The 21,857-nt window shown below is 39.7% G+C and overlaps 1 protein-coding gene across 1 annotated transcript; it reads left to right on the top strand.

The window, feature by feature from the left end:
• The first annotated feature begins 895 nt into the window (after positions 1-895).
• Positions 896-21,176, top strand: LOC110983848 (sodium- and chloride-dependent glycine transporter 1-like). Its single transcript, XM_022243453.2, has 14 exons — positions 896-1,096; positions 4,586-4,748; positions 5,194-5,325; positions 10,509-10,713; positions 11,078-11,218; positions 12,549-12,681; positions 13,620-13,754; positions 14,440-14,543; positions 14,934-15,058; positions 15,266-15,378; positions 16,124-16,252; positions 16,663-16,878; positions 18,188-18,352; positions 19,226-21,176. The coding sequence occupies exons 1-14, from the start codon at positions 1,070-1,072 to the stop codon at positions 19,448-19,450; spliced, it is 2,013 nt and encodes a 670-aa protein (XP_022099145.1). The 5' UTR covers positions 896-1,069; the 3' UTR covers positions 19,451-21,176.
• Positions 21,177-21,857: the final 681 nt, after the last annotated feature.

The raw sequence follows: 21,857 nt of genomic DNA, 5'->3' as shown, positions 1-21,857 counted from the left end.
CCTTAAAAAGGAATTAACAGCTGGATAAGCCACTGAAGAACGCCCCTCCTGGATCTACACCAACGATGCAATTTCACCCTGGCCATTCCGTTGTGAACGTATGCACAATGCCGTTACTGGGGTACATTTTGCAGACGGAGGGAGCACACATTGGCCCCGGTCACCGACCAACAGCATGGAAAAGGAGAGGGGGGCGCATCCCCCATGCCCTAAATTATTCCTACTTAGGGGCGTCACCGCATAGGAGTTACCGTGAAGACAAAACTTCCTGGAGGAAAGAGTCAAGTGTAATTTCTTCCAAAGTTCAACTGTTCACTCGTTCAACACCAAATTTAAGAAATTAATATCAAGAGAAGCTTATTTTAACAAAAAACTGTTGTACTCTAGACTTTCAGAACATGCAAAGATTTTCACATGTTCCTTGTTAGGCTTAATAATATTACCTGTCCTTTTCCAACAAAATTTGATAGACGGGCACCAATTAGGCACTCCCACTACGCTTCTCGCGGTTGGGTGAATTTGGTTTACTTGAAATGCTACACAGATGAGTGATCGTTTCTTTAAATGCATACATATTAATGGCGGAGGGGACATTGGGAACATGCAGGGGTACACGTCTGTACCTTCCCCTTGCTTCATAACTTTCCTTAAAACTCCCGCCGAAGCATCTCATATACCATGTTCCGTGTACAATGTACATTTTGTAAGTAAACGTACTGCTGGCCATGTCGAAATTCTGGGAATTGTTATCGTTGGTTGTGTGCCACATAAGTTTGATCAGTGTCACACTGCTAGTTCATTGAAAGCACGCTCAGTAGATGACGTATCCCAGCAAGAAACTGTCAACAACGAAGTGGAATTTGAATGATAAAAGATCGCGGAACTCTCTGGCTTCCAGTTTTTGTTGCGCATTCAAGTGGAACACATTGGGGCTTTTTTCACTGTGGAAAAATTTGGGCGTCGGCCATTTTTGAGCGACACTCATTCGCTTCCTCGCCTCGCATTTGACACAAGGAGGCTTTACTGGAGTCTTCACAGAATATTTTCGTAGTAGACAAACAAAATAACCATGGGGAAGCCTGAAGACGAAGTACAGGTAGGTATATACCTTAAAGTTGCCTTTAATTTTGTCTTAAACATGTTGTTAAACTCACTGGCCCAAACTGATAAAATGTCAGGTTAACTTTGTTCGGACAGGAACCAATAGGCCTAGCCATTTTTGTAACCAAAGCGTCTGCTTTTTTGTTTGTCACTTTGTTTTGTGAATTTCTTTTGTCACACAACTAAATTTCTGTAAACTACTGATACAAAGTCGTCTGTAGTTATCACAAAGTTACATTTTTCAGGGCCAGACCAATTACTTTTTATATAACCAGGACTGTTATCAAAGGAGTGGGAAAACAAAGAAAGACATAAGAGTTTAAGAAATTAGGATTTTCTCTTCACAGCAGCAGTGCAGGAATTTGTTATTTCATTACAGTGTTCTTTATATCAATATTCAATAGCTGTTTGTTTTTCTCTAGTTAAACACAAATTTTTTGTGAGGAAGGGTTTACAGTGTTCTTTGTCGGTAAGCTACCATAACCATGGATGAATCAAGTTGAATGGTTTGTGGAAAGTACACTCAGAAAGTCCTACAACTGTTTATTCTGCACAATGCAGAAAGAATAATTATGTATGTTTAGCGCAATCAGTTGATTTGTATGATTTTAGGAATGACTGTTTGCTGAAAAAAATGAGACTTGAATTAACAATTATTTAGACTGGAGCGGGATTTGAACCTTTGTTCATCTTTCTAATCATTTGTAGCCTGAAATTAATGATAGATGCTTTGAAGGCACCAACTTGAAGATTACAGCTGAGTTGGGATATACTTGTTAACACTATTGAATACATGTACTTTCATCTGCGTGTATCTCCACCATCCAGGTTTTGCAAAATAGTATGATGTTCATAAACATGCATTATTGCCTTCCCAAATCTGCATTATATAAAATCCATTTTCTGTCCCAATGTTGCTTGTACATACTTGTATGTAGCAGTGCCCCTGTCGTGCTTCTCCAGCCCCTCTGCATGCTACTGGGTGTTTGCAGTAAGGGATTTCAACGCTTAATGTCCCATTGTTAACATGTGACCCCTGGACCTGCTGCATAAATTACGCACCAGTTGTACAAATAATGTGTTTATTTTAACATTTAAGTATGGGGGAAAGAAGAAAAGTGGCTGTTGATGTGAGCATGATGTGGAGTAAAGTACAAGCAGTTTGTTTTTCTACTTTAATTTTCAAAAATGTACTGAGGATCTTCCCAAAACTTATCGGAATCAGTAATCAATCTTATTCATCACAGAAACTCACGAATAGTTCTTGTAGATTACATTCTACTCTGTTTGAATGGTTATCTTTTAGTGGGTACACGTGTTGCATGTTTTCAAGAAATTTCGGTTCATTCAAACACTATTTTCAAAATAGAGAACATGGAACTCTACTCACTTTGCATCAACTTTCACTGCGGAAAAAGAGTAGCTGTTGGGGTAACCTGTCTGCCCATTGTGCAAGAAAAAAACAAGAAAGGGGATTATATTATGAGCGGTGCTGTGGCCTTATTTTGTATGACCTTGTGGGAATAGAGACTCCTTCAAACATTGTTGGACAAGATACCATCTACTCTCAGTAAGGGAATAAAAGCATGGCTATTGTGGTAACCTGTCTTCCCATTGTACAAGGGAAAAGGTGCAGTAAGGGGATTGTGGAATTTCACATGGAAATCCTGCTCGCTGACCTGTTTTGTCATGAAGATTCTAAAAGCACTAACCAAAGATGAATGATGTGTATGAACATGTATTTGCATAAGAAAACGCAGGGTGTCATACAATAGGTGTGCAGTATGTGCCTTTTATGTACTTCCCTGACCCATGGAATGGCATATGAATCTGGAGAATGAGATGGGCCTGTCCCTCTGTACATGTACATCATGGCTTACCAATGTCTAGTTAAAGTAACAGCAGGTAGTTAGCATTCGCTTTTGTTATAAACGACCCAACTCTGCTTATGCCTACAGGTACATATATGTAGACATGTAGTGCCGTTTCAAAGCATGTCCACATGACACACCATGCAAGAACAAGGTGTTATGTGGTTCTTTGCTGGCAGTTCAACCATCTTGCCACTGTGTGACCAGTCAATGGAGAATAATGTCATCTAAGAAGTAGAGGGAATTGAAACTCAGTAGTGCAGAAATCCCTCAAGAAACACAGAAAAAAATCAGAGCTTTGCCATGTAGAAAGATGGATAATCTACACAATGTTAATTGTTCAAGAAATCTATTAAATACCAAGGCAAAAATTAAATGCACACTAAAGTGAATCTTATCGGCAAGCCGGTACCCAGAAACACAGACTTTCTAATGACATTTTTTCTTTTTTTTGACAGACACTGTATGAATGGCAACTTAACCGATTTGCCAAAAACAAATTCACAATAGAGATGCACATGTAACTCCCCAAGGAGAAATATGGTGATGTCTCTCAACTCATTATTTCAAATAATTCCTGTAAAACAGTAGCAAGTTGTTGGAGGTGTTAAGCCTCATTCGTATACAAAGCATGCTGTGAGTTGCATCAGCAATGCCAAAAGTAAATAACAGTATGAATAATGATAACAGTGCATTGCAATTGAAACTTAACCTTGGAGTGGGAAATTCTCTTCACACTTTCTCTTTCCAGGGAATTCATTTTTGTTTTACAAACTGGGAAAAACTTTTCCCACAGTGAGAAGATTTGTGTGCATTTTCAGTGGCAAAAGATTCTAATGCCTTTCATACAAATGGAAAAAAAATTCATGCCTTTTCTCAAGTGGAAATAGATTTTGACAACTTTCACACACGCCCGGCAAACACTTTCCAGTGCACACAAGAGGGAGATTATTTCTTTATGCCTGAAACATGAATTCTTTCACAACATTTCCCATTTACAGTGTTAACTTTCAATTGCAATGTACTATATAGCAGGCATATCTAGTTATCTGCCAATTATTTGAGTTTTAATTGTTGATTGATTGTTAAGCATTACCATCAAGTATATGTTAAGGCTCAAGTTACTGTGAACTCAGGTGGTGTATGCATGTATGTAGCTGGTGGGAAAATTCTTATGAGCACTGAAGGAATTGAACTGAGCTTACCAGCCCTGTGTTAACAATCTTCTCATATCTGTGTACATTTTTGGTGTAGTGAATCATATATGCATATCTCTCTAATTCCTAAGCCATCAAAAGTCTCCCTTTAAACCATTTTATCCACCCAGCATTTATGAACAAAATGTTTGTGCCTGTTTGGGAAAACCTTACAACTCTTTGGCCATGCTGTGCTGTTCTTGTAGCAGTATATTTTTGTGTGTCAAAACTATAACATTTCATTCAAAATTCTTCATAGCTGAAACGTTAGATAGCTGAAACAGTCCACTTTAGATATTTTTAAAATAGTTAAATTATTGTACAAAAAATGCTAGGATCAACATGAATAACTTGGGAGTGGTTAGATGATTAAATAGGTATTATCATTCCAAATTGTTTTGCCCCGCATTTCATTAGGGAAATGTGGATCTGGTTGATAATGAAGACACCGGGGGAGATGAGAACCAGGAGAGAGGCAACTGGTCCAACAAGTTTGAGTTCATCCTGTCCTGTACAGGGTACGCTGTTGGCCTGGGTAATGTCTGGAGGTTCCCCTATCTGTGCTTCCGCAATGGTGGAGGTGAGCATGGCAGAACACATTTTGCCTGACAGGCACAGTACAGGCAGAGACTTAGACAAGTTAGAACTTGTTATTTCACGTTGACAGGGTTTTGAGATATCATGCCAAAATGAATATAGACTGGATATTAGATGTATTCCCCCATTTTGAACATGAAATTCTTCCAAAGCAAAACCAGAAGACATATGCGAGACTCGTTGAGATGCAATACAAAATTTGTTTCACATATAACGACAGGTTTAGAAAAAGTAACAAGGTGTTTGCAGTATTCTCAATTAACCACTAAGGCTAAGGAACATTTTCATCTGTACACTTGTATAAAAGTTTCGCCTATAATCAAAACCGTATACATGTATATTGAAAAATGTAACTTAGAGGCATGCTAGAATCTTTGCTTTCCATCGACTTGAATGGCAGAGAATTTTCCATATTTTGTCCATTGCAGGTGCTTTCCTGATCCCCTATGTCATCATGTTGGCCTTTGCTGGCCTGCCTCTGTTCTTCCTTGAGGTCAGCTTTGGCCAGTACTGCAGCCAAGGACCTATCACCTGTTGGAGAGCTGTTCCCATGTTCAGAGGTGAGTCTAGTCATAAAGGTGGTTTTTACATCCTTCAAATCAAGCACACATAGATGTCAAAAATGTATTTGATTGGGATGGTTACAATGATATACTTCACTATTTTGTCAACTTTCCACACTGTTGTCTTTACTCATTTCTGCAGAGATTATTGCACCACACTGCTTTTCAAAACATAGAGTAGAAGAAAGAAAGAATAAGGAAAGGAATTGTATAAAGATGCATGCCATTTGAAGTCAGGAGTTTGAATATTTTTCCCTAAGGAGGAAAATTATGTTTAAATTGGTTGGTTGGTTTTTTCTCTCTCTGAATGATCCACAAGGAAATTAAACTTTGCCTCAGGTTGCAAATTGTATAGTTCTTCAAGTATTTTCTGCATATTAATGCATATGATCTTCTGCCTGACACCATGAACATTGTCCCTCAAATACTTGCAAAATTTCCACTTGCCGTGAATTAATCCCTAAAGGCCTAAAGGCCAAGGGCTTGGTGAACTAATCCTGCAAGGAATTTTTAGTGATTTCATGCGGCCCCTAACTGCACCACTGGTAGAGAATTATGAGAATTTGGAGAATTCTGTTTCAGGCCTGGCTGATTTCTTCAGATGGAGCTTTCCGTGGATGCCTAGTTAGCTCCATCAAAAACAGTCACTTGAAAACAATTTAGCTTCACCTCTGGAGCTAAAGGCCCATATCTAGCCAGCCCCAATTTTAGCGGGCTGGTTCCACCTCCAGCTCAATGGAATTTCTTTTAAAACCTGTCCACCACTTTTTTGGGGGGGAGGGGGCATTTAACCCAACTGGCTATCAGTTCGCCATATTTTGTGGCATGATTTCTAATTATTAACCATCCAGTGAATTCACACTTTTGAATTGACTGTAATTATTGTATCATTTTTTGTTGGAGATGGAAGGCAGTCCTTGCAAACTTCACAAAAATACAAAGCGGTGTATGAATTCCCGACTGGTCCAACTCCAAAGAGAAATTAAGGGATTTCCTACGATTAACTGTTGGTCCATTCACTACAGAAACAAAGTGCATACAATGCAGTGCCACCTATTTGATGCCTATGTCATGTATTTTATAATGAACATTTAGTGACAGAGAAATCTAGCTTTCATCACCACAAAAACCCTACTGCACTCATTAATGGATTGAAGCTAGCTGAAAACTTGCTCTCTGTCTGAGCATATAGCCATAGTACATGTACATATGCCCGGCAACAGTTAGTGAAGTTACCGGATTTTTTTATGGATGGCTAAAGAATGAACTTTCTAAGGGCTTCATGAAACCCTCCTTAGTGTTTTGAAAATGCCATGAAAATATTGGTTCACGGTAAATCAAAGGAAAAGTGGTACATTTATGACTTTCAAAGAATCAAGATGTTCACAGCATGGAGGAATAAAAATGTTTACAGCGTGTGCTCCTGCCTTGGCACCATGCCAAACTTTCCTGTGCATGAGCCAAATGGCTTCTCGCTTGTTGGCCTGTATTCATTTTGAGGCCTGCAGAAATATACTTTGTTGTGTGTGCCCATTGCCTAGCAATACCTCCGAGCTTGAAAAGCATGTTTTCATCAAAACGTTGACATGAGTGTGTTATGTGCATAACACTTGCGACTGGTCTATCTGAATTAGGTCCCCCAGATAAGCACTCTATTGGCCTTTACATACCAGCTCCCTTTGGCAGAGTGCGCATGTGCTCGTATTTAAAGAATTCATCACACATGTAAATGCTAGGGAGTTAACCCATTTCTGTTGGTTGAGAGCCTGACACCTAGGCAGGAGAGGATGATAAAAACTGCCATCGGGATTTAAACACATGTAACTTATTTCATAAGAAATGTCGGCACCAGTTTATGGACTTTAACCCTCTTTGCTCTTATGGGCAGTATTTCATTATGACAGGGTTCTTTATAACAGAGTCGACTCTAGGAAGATTTTGTAGTAGGGTGCGTGCAAGGCACACACATGTCCCAAAAACACAGTTGGAAGGGTTGCGTCCATGAGGTTAAATTCAATGCAATTAATTATTCATCGCATTGATAAAAATGTGAAGTGTGACTTTCAGGTCACAATCATAGCAAAATGCCAGGAAACATACGAATTATCAACTTAGATTTGACTTTTACATGTACTTAAAGGTATATTGATGAATAGGAAGAAAAGTTTGATAAAGCAGTTTCAAAAAGTGTTTATGATGGATTTTTCTTGAAGACGTTTTCATAAATCTTTATACTTCTTTGTATGAAACTACTTGACAGCCCTTTTGGGTCCTGTATGTTGGAAACTATCCATACTGTTTGGATAACTTAGGGTGCTCTTGCTGGGATGTCATACAGGGAACGTGTGCAGGGAAGGCACTGTGCAGGGAAGGCACTTTATTACATTTAGGTTGTCTCACACTGCAAACCAAGATTTGCTCATCGAACACATTCCTAAGAAAGGGTTACTCATTTGTTTATTGCCATGTACTTAGTCCACAATGAATCATCCAAGAAAAGGAAATTGGGGTCACGGAGATATGAAGAGGTTAATTGAAACAAAAGGTATTTTCAAGGAATACAAGAAAGAAATAACTTGCACAAATTAGACCATCCAAAGAAGAATGTTTCAAACCAGCCTGGGGCCTGGCGACAATAACGAAGCTCAGCTTCAGTTTAGTCTGTTATCATCCTCGGTTTTATTGAAATGTGGGCCGCATTGAATGGCCTGTACGTTATTTATAGGCCGATAGTATTTAAAACCATCTGCAATGAGGGTAACTCTTCCAGTGAAAGATGATCATTTGGGGCCCTTAAACTGTAAAAATACATCAAAACAAATATACAAATGCAGGATCTTGTATAACATAAGTGGGGAAAAACAGAAATAAGAATAATTTTAAAATGCCTCCTTTTGAGTATAATGAAATGCATATGTCTCAAAGTGAAATCTCCCAGGGCCATTTCTGGTGGACGAATCCATGGTACATTCACTTTTATTAGTTGGTGGCTAATGTCAAAGCATTTATAATTTTCCCTGTCGCTAGCTGTTATTACTTGCCGCTGGATACCATTTTCCTCCGTACGGTATCAAAGTGATCACTTTTTGTAACCACACGTGCACTGTCCACCCTGAAAGTTCACCTGTAATTTTCGGTTAAAGGCAGAGGGGTACATGGCAACCTGAAATTTAGGCTTTTTGTACAAAAATATGTGCCCTTGGTGTGACCCCCCCCCTTTGAAAAATCCCAGATCTACTCTTGTACAGCATGGTACCAGCTCCTGGTTGACCATTCTCTTTACACATGACTTGTTTCATTGACAGTCCCTGCTGCATAGACATGTGGCCCTGAATTGCTTTTCTAATAAATACCTGTACCATGCTGGGGCTATAGAAAAGATGAAATGGTCTAGGTTGGCATTGTATTGTCAGTTTTATTCACTGAGTTCTGTATTATTCTTATGTGACTCACAGAGCGTAAAGGGCAATCTTAGCCTGCACAGTCACTGTAGTTCCTTTTTAAGGGCTTGGGTGTGTACATGTACCATTTTTGTGGCCGACTTTCCCTTTTTAGTCCTTTTTTGGTCTTAAAAGTGTGTTTTCAAACACCTCTCATGCCTTTGTTCCTACTCCTACATGTAAATACCTTATTTGCAAAAAGTCAAAGCAAAGTTGAATTTTATTTCTCCAATGATTTTGTTCAGAAGTTGAATTTTGTGTGTGTGTGAAATATCCCTCTAGCCCGTATCTACATGTATGGTACACTTGCTTTATGTTCCTTTGTATTCAGTGTACAACCATATGTTGTTGCAAAATGGCACATCTTGGCTTATGCCTCAGAATAGGCTATAAGTGGGAATGAGACTTAATTAAACAAGGTTGAATTTTCTAACCACATCAGTCTTGATCCATCGTAGCTATTTTCAATAAGGGAAGCATTCTCATATTGCCTCCCTCGTGTATGAAAAAGCTACCCTTTTCCCATGATTAGGCCCCCCCAATAGTTTCTCTCTGGTCAGACTGATGTTCAGGAATTGAAGCGGTGAGGCAGCTTTGTTTTCCTGTCCAGGTCATGGGACTAGACCAGCTTTATTATGATTGTTAGCTGACAACAATCAACTTCATATCCGTAGTCTGCTATCATTGGTGAACATTGATCTCGTTGGGATTTATCACCCTGAGTAAAAAATCAAGCTGCCCAGAAAAAGTTGAGAGAGTGCGGCAGTAGAGGGTGCTGTTGCAGCTTTTGCAGTGATGAAAAAAAATTGACGTGCATGCTTGAAATCGATGTGCGCGTTGACCAGAGATGAAAGACTTTTTGTTTTGGCCGTAGTATAAAAGAGGGAAGAATTTAAAATTTGCAATAAGTTAATTTATTTATTTGCCTTTTTGGCAGCTGCATGAGACATGTTTAACACTTCTTGAATTACTTGATCTTGCTTTTGCTTTGACAGTCCGCCATAATTTGTCGACAAAACTGAAACTTTGTCGGTAAAAACTATGGCTGTGACACAGGAACGGAGAAGTCCATTGAAGTTTACTGTTCCAATTCTTAGACTGCTCTCATTTGGCCTGACTTTGCAGAAACTTTACTCTTTACTCTTCTGAATCCAGAAGGACCAACAGTGCCATTCACCCCCCCTCCCAAAAGAGCAGCCTTTTTTTTGTAAATGAAAGATGATTTCTTGGGGGGAGGGGGAGATTACTTCATTTCCTTCTTTCACAAAGTGTGTAAAAAGCCCCCCACCCCCAAATATATCCTTGCTCCTCAGAAAAGCCAGAAAAGAAAGCATTGAGAATTCCACATTTCCCCCCCCCAAAAAAAAAAAAGGACAGGGGTCCCCCAAAATAATTGGTTCTGGATCTTCTCATCAGTCTTGCCCGTGGTTGATGTCGGATTCTACCCCAGATGCATTTTTCCTCATCACTTTTAAAGAGAGGCTTATTTGTCTTGAGTATTTAGAAGTACATGTAGGATTCATATTTTAGTGTATCGATGCGAGCTTGTTACAGGACATTTTTAATCAATCAGGGAATTATTATTTTTTTCTTGTTGGGTACTGATCGACAGCCAGCCATGCCATAGTTTTGTAAGTCTTTGGTAAGCATACCAGTATGACTGTGACCTAGAACAAGCAGTATAGTATTGTCATAGTTGTTGTAGTGTATAATTTATAAAGATGTCACTTGTTTTCACAGGCGTTGGATATGGCATGCTGATTGTTTCAGCTTACGTAGGCATCTACTACAATGTGATCATCATGTACACCCTGTACTACATGTTTGCCTCCTTCACTGCCAAGTTGCCCTGGATTGGCTGCGGCAATACCTGGAATACAAACATGTGCTCTGACATCGTGAGTGACTGCCTGGCTGCTGGTGGGCTCGTTAGCAAGAACAACACGTATGCTATCCATTGAATTTGTGTGAAATCTTAATGTTGGAGATGTATGGGAAATGTGGTAATGTAGGATCTAGGTTATAATCAGCATCAAAGAGTGCCTGTTGTCTTTTTAATAGTGGCTTTATCTGTGCTGAGCATTAGAGCAGAAGTTGATGCATCTAAGGTGCATGACGAAGTATTAAAAAGAATGTAAAAAATGAAATTTGCCCTCTGTAATATCCTGCTGGAGTGTCATACAAACCCCCTGAGAACCCCCCGTATATGCATGTATAAGCGTAATGTGTGCATGGGAGAATTACCAACATGGAATTTTATCATTTTTTTAAAAAGAAAGATTCCATGTTGTCTTTCTTTTCCTTTTTAGTTGCCTACGGATTGCTAACTTGACCGCAGATGAGTTGCAAATGTATAATATTACTATGGATAGTGCAGGCATGTTTGATCGGACGAACTATACTGACCCTTTCAAGGATGATCGCCAACGTCCAAGTGAGGAATACTGGAAGTAAGTAGTCAGGACTGAAGAAAGTTGGAAATGTATGGTAATTACATTATCAAAAGCACCCTGGTCTATAGGATTTTCACCCTGTAAACACTCTTACTGTCCCAGATGGAGTCTGTCCAAACCTTGCTATTGAAGTGGTATGGTATAATATAAACAGAACATTAGAATCCCTTTGGCTATCAACACATCCATGCTGACCATATAGGGTTTGATTGGGTTTTAAGATTAAGGCAGCTCCCTGGGGTGTTGGTATTTGAAAAGCCATCAGTTGTAAATTACATGTACATCATGTAAAGCTGGCATGCAATAAGCCTGTGGAATATGGAAGCCCATTTGCTAATATTTGAAGAGATTATGTGCAGAACTGAGCCATTAAAGACAAGTTTAGAAAACCTTTGGGAAAAGCCAGCCATCTCATAAATAATTTTTGCTGGAAAATATGAAGTCTTTTTGAATTGAAATTGTAAAGATTAGCCTGTTGCAAAAAGTCCCCATTTATCAGAAAGTGTGTGATTTTTATAGAGTGCAGCATTCTCAAATGCTGGGAAAAAACCTACACAGCTATATTTGCATCATTTTCCATCATTTTCTATTGTAAATATTTGGTAGACAAACGCAGCGTGCAAGACGCAAGACATTTTCTCAAATCATCGCAGTGCATTTCTTTACAAGCTGAACTTTGAGGAGTTTTTGCAGTAACATCTTGTCCTTTTTACACAACATCTTGTTCTTTTTACCTTTTTTTTTTAATTGGGCACACCAGTCTTGCACGATGACACCCATTTTTCTGAGACAAGTCAGTCAAAAATATATACAGGTACTTTTCCGCTTGCTCAATACATGTGGGCCAACATACGTCAGGCCATGAACTTCAAATGACCTTAATGATAAAAACCTGATTTACTTAAATTGTGCATTTGTGCTGATGAGTTTTTACATGCATTGTAAGTTTCAAACAATTCAGGCTTGGTACAGCCGAGATGGGGGCGTCCAAAGAGCCCAGCTTTTTTTAAGGGGAACAAGAAGTTTGAAGTTGCTTCAGAACATAGGTGACTTTGGATGATAATTAGAGCAGGTACACACTGAAGTCCCTCCAAAATAGAAATGGTGCTCTTTTCACAGTTCAAAGAGGGATACAGTTTTGAAGATTACCTATGACTAGTCCTCAATCTTCACATGCAGGTACATGTATTGCCCTTGCCATTTTTCCTTACCATGGGCTGCCCAGTCTAGTCATTAAAAACCCAGGTTGGGCTGTGTTCTTCAATTCTTTGCCCTCTTACAAACGCACATCGTTCTACATGTATGTTTCAATGGATTCCATGCACAGGTTCAGTGTTTTGCAAGAGGCACCCAGCATCGGGGAAACAGGCACTATTCTGTGGCAGTTGCTTCTGTGCCTCCTCCTGGCCTGGATTATCATCTATCTCTGCCTCATCAAGGGAATCAAGTCATCTGGAAAGGTAGCGCATGATGAACTTCCTCAGATCCTGGCACCACTTGAGAGGTGCTGTCGGAAACACTGGGTTACTTTGATGCAGTGCATGACCGTCATCAGCAGGCATTTACAAGTGGAACCTTCCAAATTGGTTTTCGTGTGCACCGTGAGGGAGCAAGGGTGTGATTTTTCTCCCTTCCCCCTGAAAAGAGAATTGAAAGTAAAAAAGGACACAAAAGGAAACGAGTGAAAGAAATGGGAGAACAATAGACGAAGGGGACTTATATCGCCAACTTGCTTGAAAAACCTCAAAATTGATCCCCCTTTGCTTTGATGGGTTATCAGTTCGTCACTGATGAGTGCTTTGCCTTCCTCCCAGAAAAATTGCTTTGCTCCCCCCAGAAAAAAAATACTGTACGTGTTTGGACTTGATTTATGTCCAGTGCAAAGAAAAATCTATGATGTCATGGTTTTGAGTTGAGAGTTTGTGATATCAGGTTTACTTTGCATTTCTGTGAAGGACGTGCATGTATAAACTGCCTTTACGTCAGTCAGAGTAAAAAATACTGGTAAACTTTATGTGACGTTCATACACGGGACAGCAAAAGAAACTTGCCACTTCTGTCAAAGGCCACACATAAAAATTCACCCCATAGTAACCAAGTTGCTGTGCATGTCAATTTCTTCTTTGTAAAGATAATCACTTGCTTTTGGGCATGTGATTAGTAAGGGGTATTGCTGCGTACCAGTGTACAAAAATTGTATATTTCTATTGAGTGAATTTAAAAAGTCTGCATTCAGATATTGGACTCCTCAGTAGGAAGATGTGTTCAAGTTGCATTCCATGTAGGTAGTTCCCATCAGTGTTTCATTAGCAGGTAGAATCCACGCAACAGTTTTATTTTCTCAGGAGAGTGCCATTAATTATTTTTATGGTGACTGCCTTACTCCATGTACTTGCAGGTGGTGTACTTCACTGCAACCTTCCCCTATGTTGTGCTTGTGATCCTTTTGGTTCGTGGAGTCACTCTGCCTGGCTACTTTGATGGTGTTCTCTTCTTCATCAGTCCCAAGTGGGAACGATTGGCTGAACCACAGGCAAGTCTCTCTCTGACCACTATTAAACAGGAGATCAGCTGATCCCTTTGGCATCGGAGCCTGTGTAGCAGTTTTCAGCATGAAGATCAGTGTCAAAAAGCAATAATGTTGGATCAATACTGACCCTGAATAAATCAAATGTGTTCTCTAGGTTGTTCCATGTTCTCAATCCTTGTCTCCTAAATAAATCTTTCTGCCGAGTCCTACACCATGAAACAACTTAATTGACTACCATTACCACTCTTCTTGATATCTACCCACTCCTTGTACAGCTGGCTGTTACTACATTGATAGTGGGTGACTTCAATCAATTAAAGTAAATTATGAGGAGTGTATAAAGATGGGGTTATACATGAAATGGCTTTGAAGTGAAGCTTGGTTCTGAAATTAGATCTCTAGTGGCCAGAATTCTGAGTACAATGTATAATGTTTCATATATGAAAGGCGAGAGTGTTTCAAACTTGAAATGGCTCAGTTGAGTTGCTGGATACAAAGGCTTGTTTACTCAACTCTGGTAGTTTAATGAAAACATCACAACCGCTTTACTACATGAGCTCATTGAATTAGGCCCGTTCCCTTCAAAGCCACCTTTTAGGCCTAAGCAAATACTCCACTGCATTGAATCAAGTATTTTAAATTGGAGGCTGGATGATGATGATTGTATGGTAATGGTTTGCATTGCTAGGTGTGGTTGGATGCAGCCACCCAAATCTTCTTCTCTCTCAGTGCTGCGTGGGGTGGTCTTATCACCTTGGCCTCCTACAACAAGTTCCATAACAACTGCTACACGTAAGCATATTCATCCTGTATTGGGCCAAAGAGTTTTATGCATAGGTACAAATTAAGACAACGTACATTTAGCTTTAAGTTACGAAGAAGCCGTTACTGTGTGTGAAAGAAGTAGATGTCTAGTTGTCCTGCGGCAAAGACAACTTTATTCTGAGACTAGAATAAAAACACAGTTCACAGCTCCTTTTTGTTTGCCCATCCTATTGCAAGAGACTAGCATTTTGCAATGGGATGTGTGTATGTCTAGTTGTTTGGGAATGAGAGCACATGTAGCCGTAAAAAAAATTTCATCAACTAATTACAAACACAAAGTCGACTTGAAATACCAATCGACAGTTTTTAAGTTAGAGGTGCTGAGTTTTAACTGATTGTGTCTGGTTTGATGAACAGGGACTCGGTTCTGGTGGCCACTCTGAACTGTGCCACTAGTCTCTTTGCAGGCTTCGTCATCTTCTCTATCATGGGCTTCATGGCTAATGAGCTGGGCACCACAGTCGATCAGGTTGTGGATCAAGGTAAACACAGCAAATATTGTCAGATAAAACTTGACTTCAGTGCAAGTTTCTGCCTCCGGAATGGAATCTTGTAAGGTTCATTCATCAGTGCTTGACTGAGTAGATCTTAGATATCTGTGCATCCTCCATCAAACAACACGGCTAGGTATCAATTACTTTGTATTTCATTGCATGGTCATCTCATTTTGCCTTCTTCTGATCCTGTAGGTTTTGGCTTGGCCTTCATTGCTTATCCTGAGGCAGTAGCTCGTCTACCTGTCTCCCCTCTCTGGGCCATCCTCTTTTTTGTCATGTTGCTGACTCTGGGTCTGGACAGTCAGGTAAGACTAGGACTGTTGCAATAGCATTACATGTAAGGTTTTGTGCTTTGTATTTCTGCAATGGTTCTCAGTCTAGATTAAGTTGGAAACTCACTCTGTGCGTTTGAATTTTATTTACGTTGAAACATCATTAATAAGGGCACTGTTAATACAACAGTTTGCAATAAACAAGGAATTTTGTTAGGACCCAATTATTTCTTTTTCATTGTTCTCATTCCTGATAAAGCAAGGTTCCTGTTATGGCAAGGTAATCTGCCGAGTCTGAAGGAACTTTTCTTAACAAGGTTCAACTGTACAAGCTGGTCCCTAGCATGTCCTGGCTTTTTATATCTCACCACATTAGCATCAGTTAATGAATAAAACAGTTGAGTAATTTTTTTCAAGTGTGGTTCAAGATTGGTAACACCAGTTTTGTCTAGACAGGCTTCATTGTTTCCTCAATACTGATTCTTCCATTTCTAATTAGTTCAGGGATAACAGCTGCATGTTAATATAGTGACTTAAACCCCTGTTCTTGAATAATTTGATGAATTTCTACTTCCATGTGACACATTTTTCAAGGCACCACTGTAATTTGAAAGAGCACGACATGCTGTAGTAAGATTTGAAAAGCCATCTAGCCAAAATATAGAGCGCATCTGTAATTGAAAAGTAAAAAGCCCCAAGGCCATATTCAAAACTGTTGTTTAATTTACTCATTCATGTTTCTGATCAGAAATTTTGTATTCCTCTTTTGAAAATGCAGTTTACCATTATGGAAACTGTGGTGACAGCTATTGTGGATGAGGTTCCAAGCCTTCGCAAGAAGAAGCCACTGGTCATGCTGGCAGCCTGCGGTGTCGGTTTCATCCTTGGCTTCACCTGCATCACCAATGTGAGTAATTACTTCCACTTAACAGTCTCTAAATATGAAAGAGTGAAACCAGGGACTGGATATTTTGGAGTGAAAATCACTCCAAATGGGTGAAAAAAGAACCTCTTCCATTAGAAACTCCTGTAAAATCTTGATCAGTTCAATTGATTAAAGTTTACTTGAATTCATCTTGTCCCTGAATTTCAATTGGAAGGAATGAATTTTTTTAATTGAATTGAGTCATTTTTCACCTTTAGGAATTAAGAAAGTAGTAATGCTCTGACACTCTTTGGAAAATGCTACCAGTATACATGTGAACAATGCTAGTGCATCATCTTCCATTGCCTGTATTGTACTAAAGCTTTGTGAAGACCTTTTTTTTTTACTCTTGTCACTATGAAAATTGTGTATGCTTTTGTAATCCAATCCAGGCTGGACCGTACTGGGTGTCTCTCATGGACAGCTATGGTGCCGGTTTTGCCCTGCTCATCTATGGTCTCTGCGAGTGTGTTGCCATCAGCTGGCTGTATGGCATCAAACGCTTCAAGAATGACATCCGCACCATGATTGGTGATGGCTGGGTGGACTTTCCACTCTTTATCTGGTGGCCTCTCAACTGGTGTTGCATCACCCCAGCTCTCCTCTCTGTGAGTGCTTCATTCCAAACATCAAAGGGAACAGAAACAAGGTTCAAGAATGAAATCAGAAATTGAAAATAGTTTCTGCACACAACTCTGACTTTGTCTCTTAACTGTTGAAACTAGGTCAATTATTTAGAAGCTAATAATACATATTGGCTGCTTATAATGGCAAACCATTCATGCCAGGTTCATCCTTCAGCCTGTAACTTTAGGCATAGAACTATTAATCCTGATCATTTTTCAAAGTGGCTTGGTCAGCTGTAGACCATTTTCACCTACATGACAAATACTGACGGAACTGAGTTGAACCTAATCAAGACACAATATCACTTCTCTGGCTTAATGTTTTCTTCTTTTTGCTAGAAAATAAAAGTATCTATAGAAAGGGAATGATATTGAACTCCCAATGAACTTTCAGCCAGTGCCACGTGAATGGCCAATCATAGAGCAAGGACACAGAAAGAGTTGCAGCTCTGGCACTTCATTGTGTTCATTGATTGTCGCCGCCGAGCCAGACGAATAATAGGAAACCTTCCAAAAATGCTGCCTGCATCTTAGCCAGCCAAGTGGGGCCTATAATAATCTAGCAAGTTGTAGTGTTTTGCTTGCAATCAAATACAAATTATTGCTGTGACCAGGAAATATAGAGAAAAACAATCCCTGATATTAGACCCACTTTTGCCATTGTGAATAAACTTTTTTAATTTGGGCACACTATTCCATTGTCCATGCAGAGTTTATAATTTTATTCTCCTCCTTCCATTACATCAATTTTCAAAGACTTGATATGAATTTGGCTAAAACTGGCCAACAAAATGTTGACCACTATTGGAAAGCTGAGTTCGTGAGGAACAAAATGCACGATTGCATCAGAGGGGTGATTATGAAATCTAAAGTACGCTTTTGCACAAATGCCATAATAAAAATGATTTAAACAGAATTAATTTCTTGTAAACAACCAGGCTATTTATTCCCAAAATAACTCAGAAGAAATGGCTCATTAACGTGGTGTAAATGTCCATTAAATGAAGTGATGAATTGTTGAAGAATTTTGAAAACTGAAAATCTTGAAAATCTCCTGTATGTGTGCACTGCATTTTTAAAAGCACCAGGCAGCAAGTGGTTAATGGTCCAATGGACCAGTGAACTACATTATCTCTGGTAACCTGTTCATCTCGCCAAGTTCAGAGATTTTGCAGAATGGACTCTTATTTAAGTGTGTAGCTGGTCTATGACTGCAGAATCATTTGCAGTCTTTCTGTCTAATGAAACTTGGCCCAAGTTGTCTGGATTGTTATTATTATTGCTTGCACAGTTTGTGTTGATGTTCAACTGGATGAATTGGTCCGAGCCATCATACAATGGACCCTACCCAACCTGGGCTCAGGCCATTGGCTGGATGATGATTCTCAGCTCACTGATCTGGATCCCTGTTGTCTGGGTCTTTGAGTTCATCCGTACCCCAGGCAACCTTGCTCAGGTAAATTCCCGTCACTGACCTCGACCAAAATTCCTCATTCCCCAGGGGTCTTGAAAACTTAAAAACACTCATTAAGTGGCCCGTTTGCGGTTCTTTTAGTAGCATGCATAAAGGAACACCAGCTGCTTGCAAGTTATTAGCAAGTCTGATTGACAGGCAACCTGTTGTGGCTGGTCCAAAAACAAGTAAGTTCCCCATTCAAGGGGATTGCAGCCTATGCATGTGCACTTGAACCAGGGATGAAGCCAGACTCGCAAAGAGACAGTATGGACCAAGAAACACTGTCAAAGGCAAAGATGGAGATCTTTGACGTAGTGTGGTCAGATGCTGTCTAGGTTCACCCATGTTATACACATCAGAAGTTGTCACTTCAGGGCCTATTTCATGGTGCTGCTTACCGCAAGTGAAAAAACGGCGCCTACCACGTAGCAGAAATATCTCTGCTTACGGCGAATATATTTCATGGGTTAGTGAGGAATTTTGGCTAGTGCGCATGCGTACATCCCGTAACTAAGGACTCTGTGCTTAAAGGCTTAGTGCAGAATGGAGATCATAAGTGTGAAATTCTACGGTAAGCAGCGCCATAAAATTTGGCCCAGATTGTTTTTCCCAAATATACACTTTCCACAGGTCACAAAGGGGTCATCTAATACTCTCTACATGGCGAGTTAGCACTGATAGCCTAGTGAAATGTAACGTTGGTTCAGTTCAGTGTGGGAGGTTTTGCGACAGTAGCTTATTTTAATGCCTGTGTGACTTCTTGACCACAAACAAAATGTATCTCAGCTGCGGCTTAGTTGCTAACCGCCTTGAATTAGTCCTCCAACGCCACTGTGCTTTACCTTCTGTGCATTCATTGTATGTTATTGACAGCGTTGGGAGGCCATGTCCAATCCCCGTGAGAACTGGGGCCCAGCACTGGGTAAGTTCCGCCTGGAGGCTTACCAGACCCACAAGAGAGAGAAGACTACCTTCGGCGGTCGACTGAATCCCACCGGTTACATCTACGACTCCAGCCGCACGGCTGAGATGGGCAAAGTCCCAAATGTCTACTACACTCCTGGAATTGCCAACAGTGGCTTCGATAACCCGATGTAAGCAAAAGTCAAGACAAGGAAGCCATGTACCCGATTGATACTTGTATTAAGTATTGGATCTTGCAAGGGCGCGTATTCCCCGGCAGATATGATTTTTGTAATAACAAAGGGGTTGGAGAGAGAAAACTTACAGTGAACTAAATTTCCTAGCATTTAAAAGTGTGCCTCTTTGTTAGACGATGTTTATAAGGCTGAGTTATATGATAGTATGGTCATAATGGATCGACCCTCAAATACCCACACTCCAATAAATTCAATGGAAATTCATTTCACTTGAGATCACGCCAATAATTGCAATGATATTGTCACACTTCATGAAAGATATAGTTTGGGATGACCGTGATAAATGCTGATCTCTTTGGATAGTAAAACGTATCCTACAAAGACTTGAGGCTGAGTTGTGATAAATCACTTTGGATACCGACTATACGTATAATAAATCACTTAGGTTTTTGTATTGCAGAGGTCTGGATTACAACATGTGCAATGACTTCCATGTGCATGTAGCTAGTGGGGAATCTATTAGAACACTGCAAATGATATTTTACCAGTAAGAGTATGTACATACAGAAGGTGGTGATGGTTAAATTTGCCATTTCTAAACATTTTGGACCAGATGGCTGCGGCAAGCATGACAATTATGAGCTCACTTTTGAGCAGGACAGTGGAACCTAGTCATAGATTACTTTCTCTGCTTCATCAGTTTTAATTTAACAGTAGACAAAGTATGGAAATGTTATGTAGGATAGTGATTCAACAAAGCATTCTTAAAATTTTTTTTTCCTTAACCACTTCATGCCACGGTTCCTGGTACCGGAGACTTTAGGTTTATACGCATAGCTGGGGGCCCCGAAATCACACGAAGGAGCTTGTAACAAAAGACCATACTCCGAACAATAGACCAAGCTGCTGTGAATTACCAACTTTTTTCAGTTGTCAACAGCGGAAGTAATCTGTCGTTGTTTTAAAACAGTATACCACTATTTGTGGCATTCAGAGAAAGTGGATTATCACCAGGGACAAAGGTGTCCAGCGATGAGCGATACAGTGCCGCTGCATGCTAATCTCGCTGCATTTGAAAAGATGCCAGCAGCGCACCACACTGGGCCAATTTTGGGAACAAGGGAAATTACGCAACACTGTACAATCTGGGGTCTCTACAAGATGACAGGCCTGGCTGAAATACTCGGGTGTCATTACATGTTGCCTGTCAGATTAGAGTGGCCACCAGACCTGAAGTGAACAGTATTTCATGATAAAAAAACAAATTGAAATTAGGAGCTTGGGGACCAGACTATGGGGTATTTTACCTTTACAAAACATACAAAGTTTGTAACTAATTAAAATAGAAAATATGCACTACTTCATGCAAGTACACTAATTTCACCATTGTTGAACACAGGCGCACACTTCTGTAGTGAATGTAATGGGTTATAAATACCTTAGAGTATTTTTCTACATGAAGTGAAACTAATTTTTGCAATCTTAAATGTTACCATTAGCAAAATACAAGTATTGTGAATTTGTAGAAAACTTAGATTAACTTTACATGAAGTGATGTGTGTATATTTGGAAAGAATTTTAGCATGTAAAACAAGAAAAGCAAATTTGGTGTGTACTATACAATTGGATGAAAACGTAAGGACCGTTTTTGGTGTTTTCTTTTCGACTGTAATGTTTTTGTTTAATCAAGTCAATGTAATAAAGGGTAGTTTTTGGTGTATGAACATGTAATGTGCAACAGTTTCATATTTCTAGCCGTTAACGTGTCCTTCAGCACCTGATGAGGGTCATCATGGTAGGTGCAAGTGTTGGTCATTACAGCTTCAAAAGCCACCAAAACCCAAGGCTTTTGGGGATGTTTGCTGAACCTCACAGGGAATGCCACATTCAAGGTACATTACATACAGTAGAGTGATGAAAACAGCTTAGCTAATCCTTTGACTGATAAAATATATAACTCCATGCTTTGTTTGCATATGCTTTAATGTGAAGGTTGTTTTAGCTGAATTTGGAAACCTGATCATGGATCCTATTTAGGGGGTTGGAGTTGTAATTCTGAATACATGTACATGTATACGCAGGTGCAAACCTTTGACAATTTTCAAGCAGTTTGCTGTCTTAATGAGCAGAAGTCATTCACCAAGTGTGATTATTAAGACTTGTCAAGCCACTGTTGCTGTTGAAGAATGGCGTCAGAGAAACTTCCTTGTTCATATTGGATGGGGGACTAAGCTTCAGGGTCAAGTTGGTCAATGTGGATGTATATGAAGTATACTAGATGTGAAATTGGAAAAATGAACAGTGAGTAACCAAGCATCTAGCACTTTGGCTTTTCATTTTAGAAAATACCAAACAAAAGTAAATGATTAAAGGCCCAAAAATGTCTGCGGGGGGGGCGCAATAGT

Source organism: Acanthaster planci, linkage group LG11 (assembly GCF_054643075.1).
Source record: "Acanthaster planci isolate LZ-2023a linkage group LG11, COTS_SCS, whole genome shotgun sequence".
Taxonomy (NCBI): domain Eukaryota; kingdom Metazoa; phylum Echinodermata; class Asteroidea; order Valvatida; family Acanthasteridae; genus Acanthaster; species Acanthaster planci.
Note: the sequence above shows the minus strand (reverse complement) of the source record. Positions and strands in the feature narration are given on the sequence as shown.

Excerpts from the sequence above, each read along its gene's own strand:
- LOC110983848 (XM_022243453.2), top strand. The coding sequence starts at position 1,070 with ATGGGGAAGCCTGAAGACGAAGTACAG. Across the intron at positions 11,219-12,548 it reads CCAAGTGAGGAATACTGGAA|GTTCAGTGTTTTGCAAGAGG; the intron begins GTAAGTAGTCAG and ends TTCCATGCACAG. Across the intron at positions 15,059-15,265 it reads CGATCAGGTTGTGGATCAAG|GTTTTGGCTTGGCCTTCATT; the intron begins GTAAACACAGCA and ends CTGATCCTGTAG.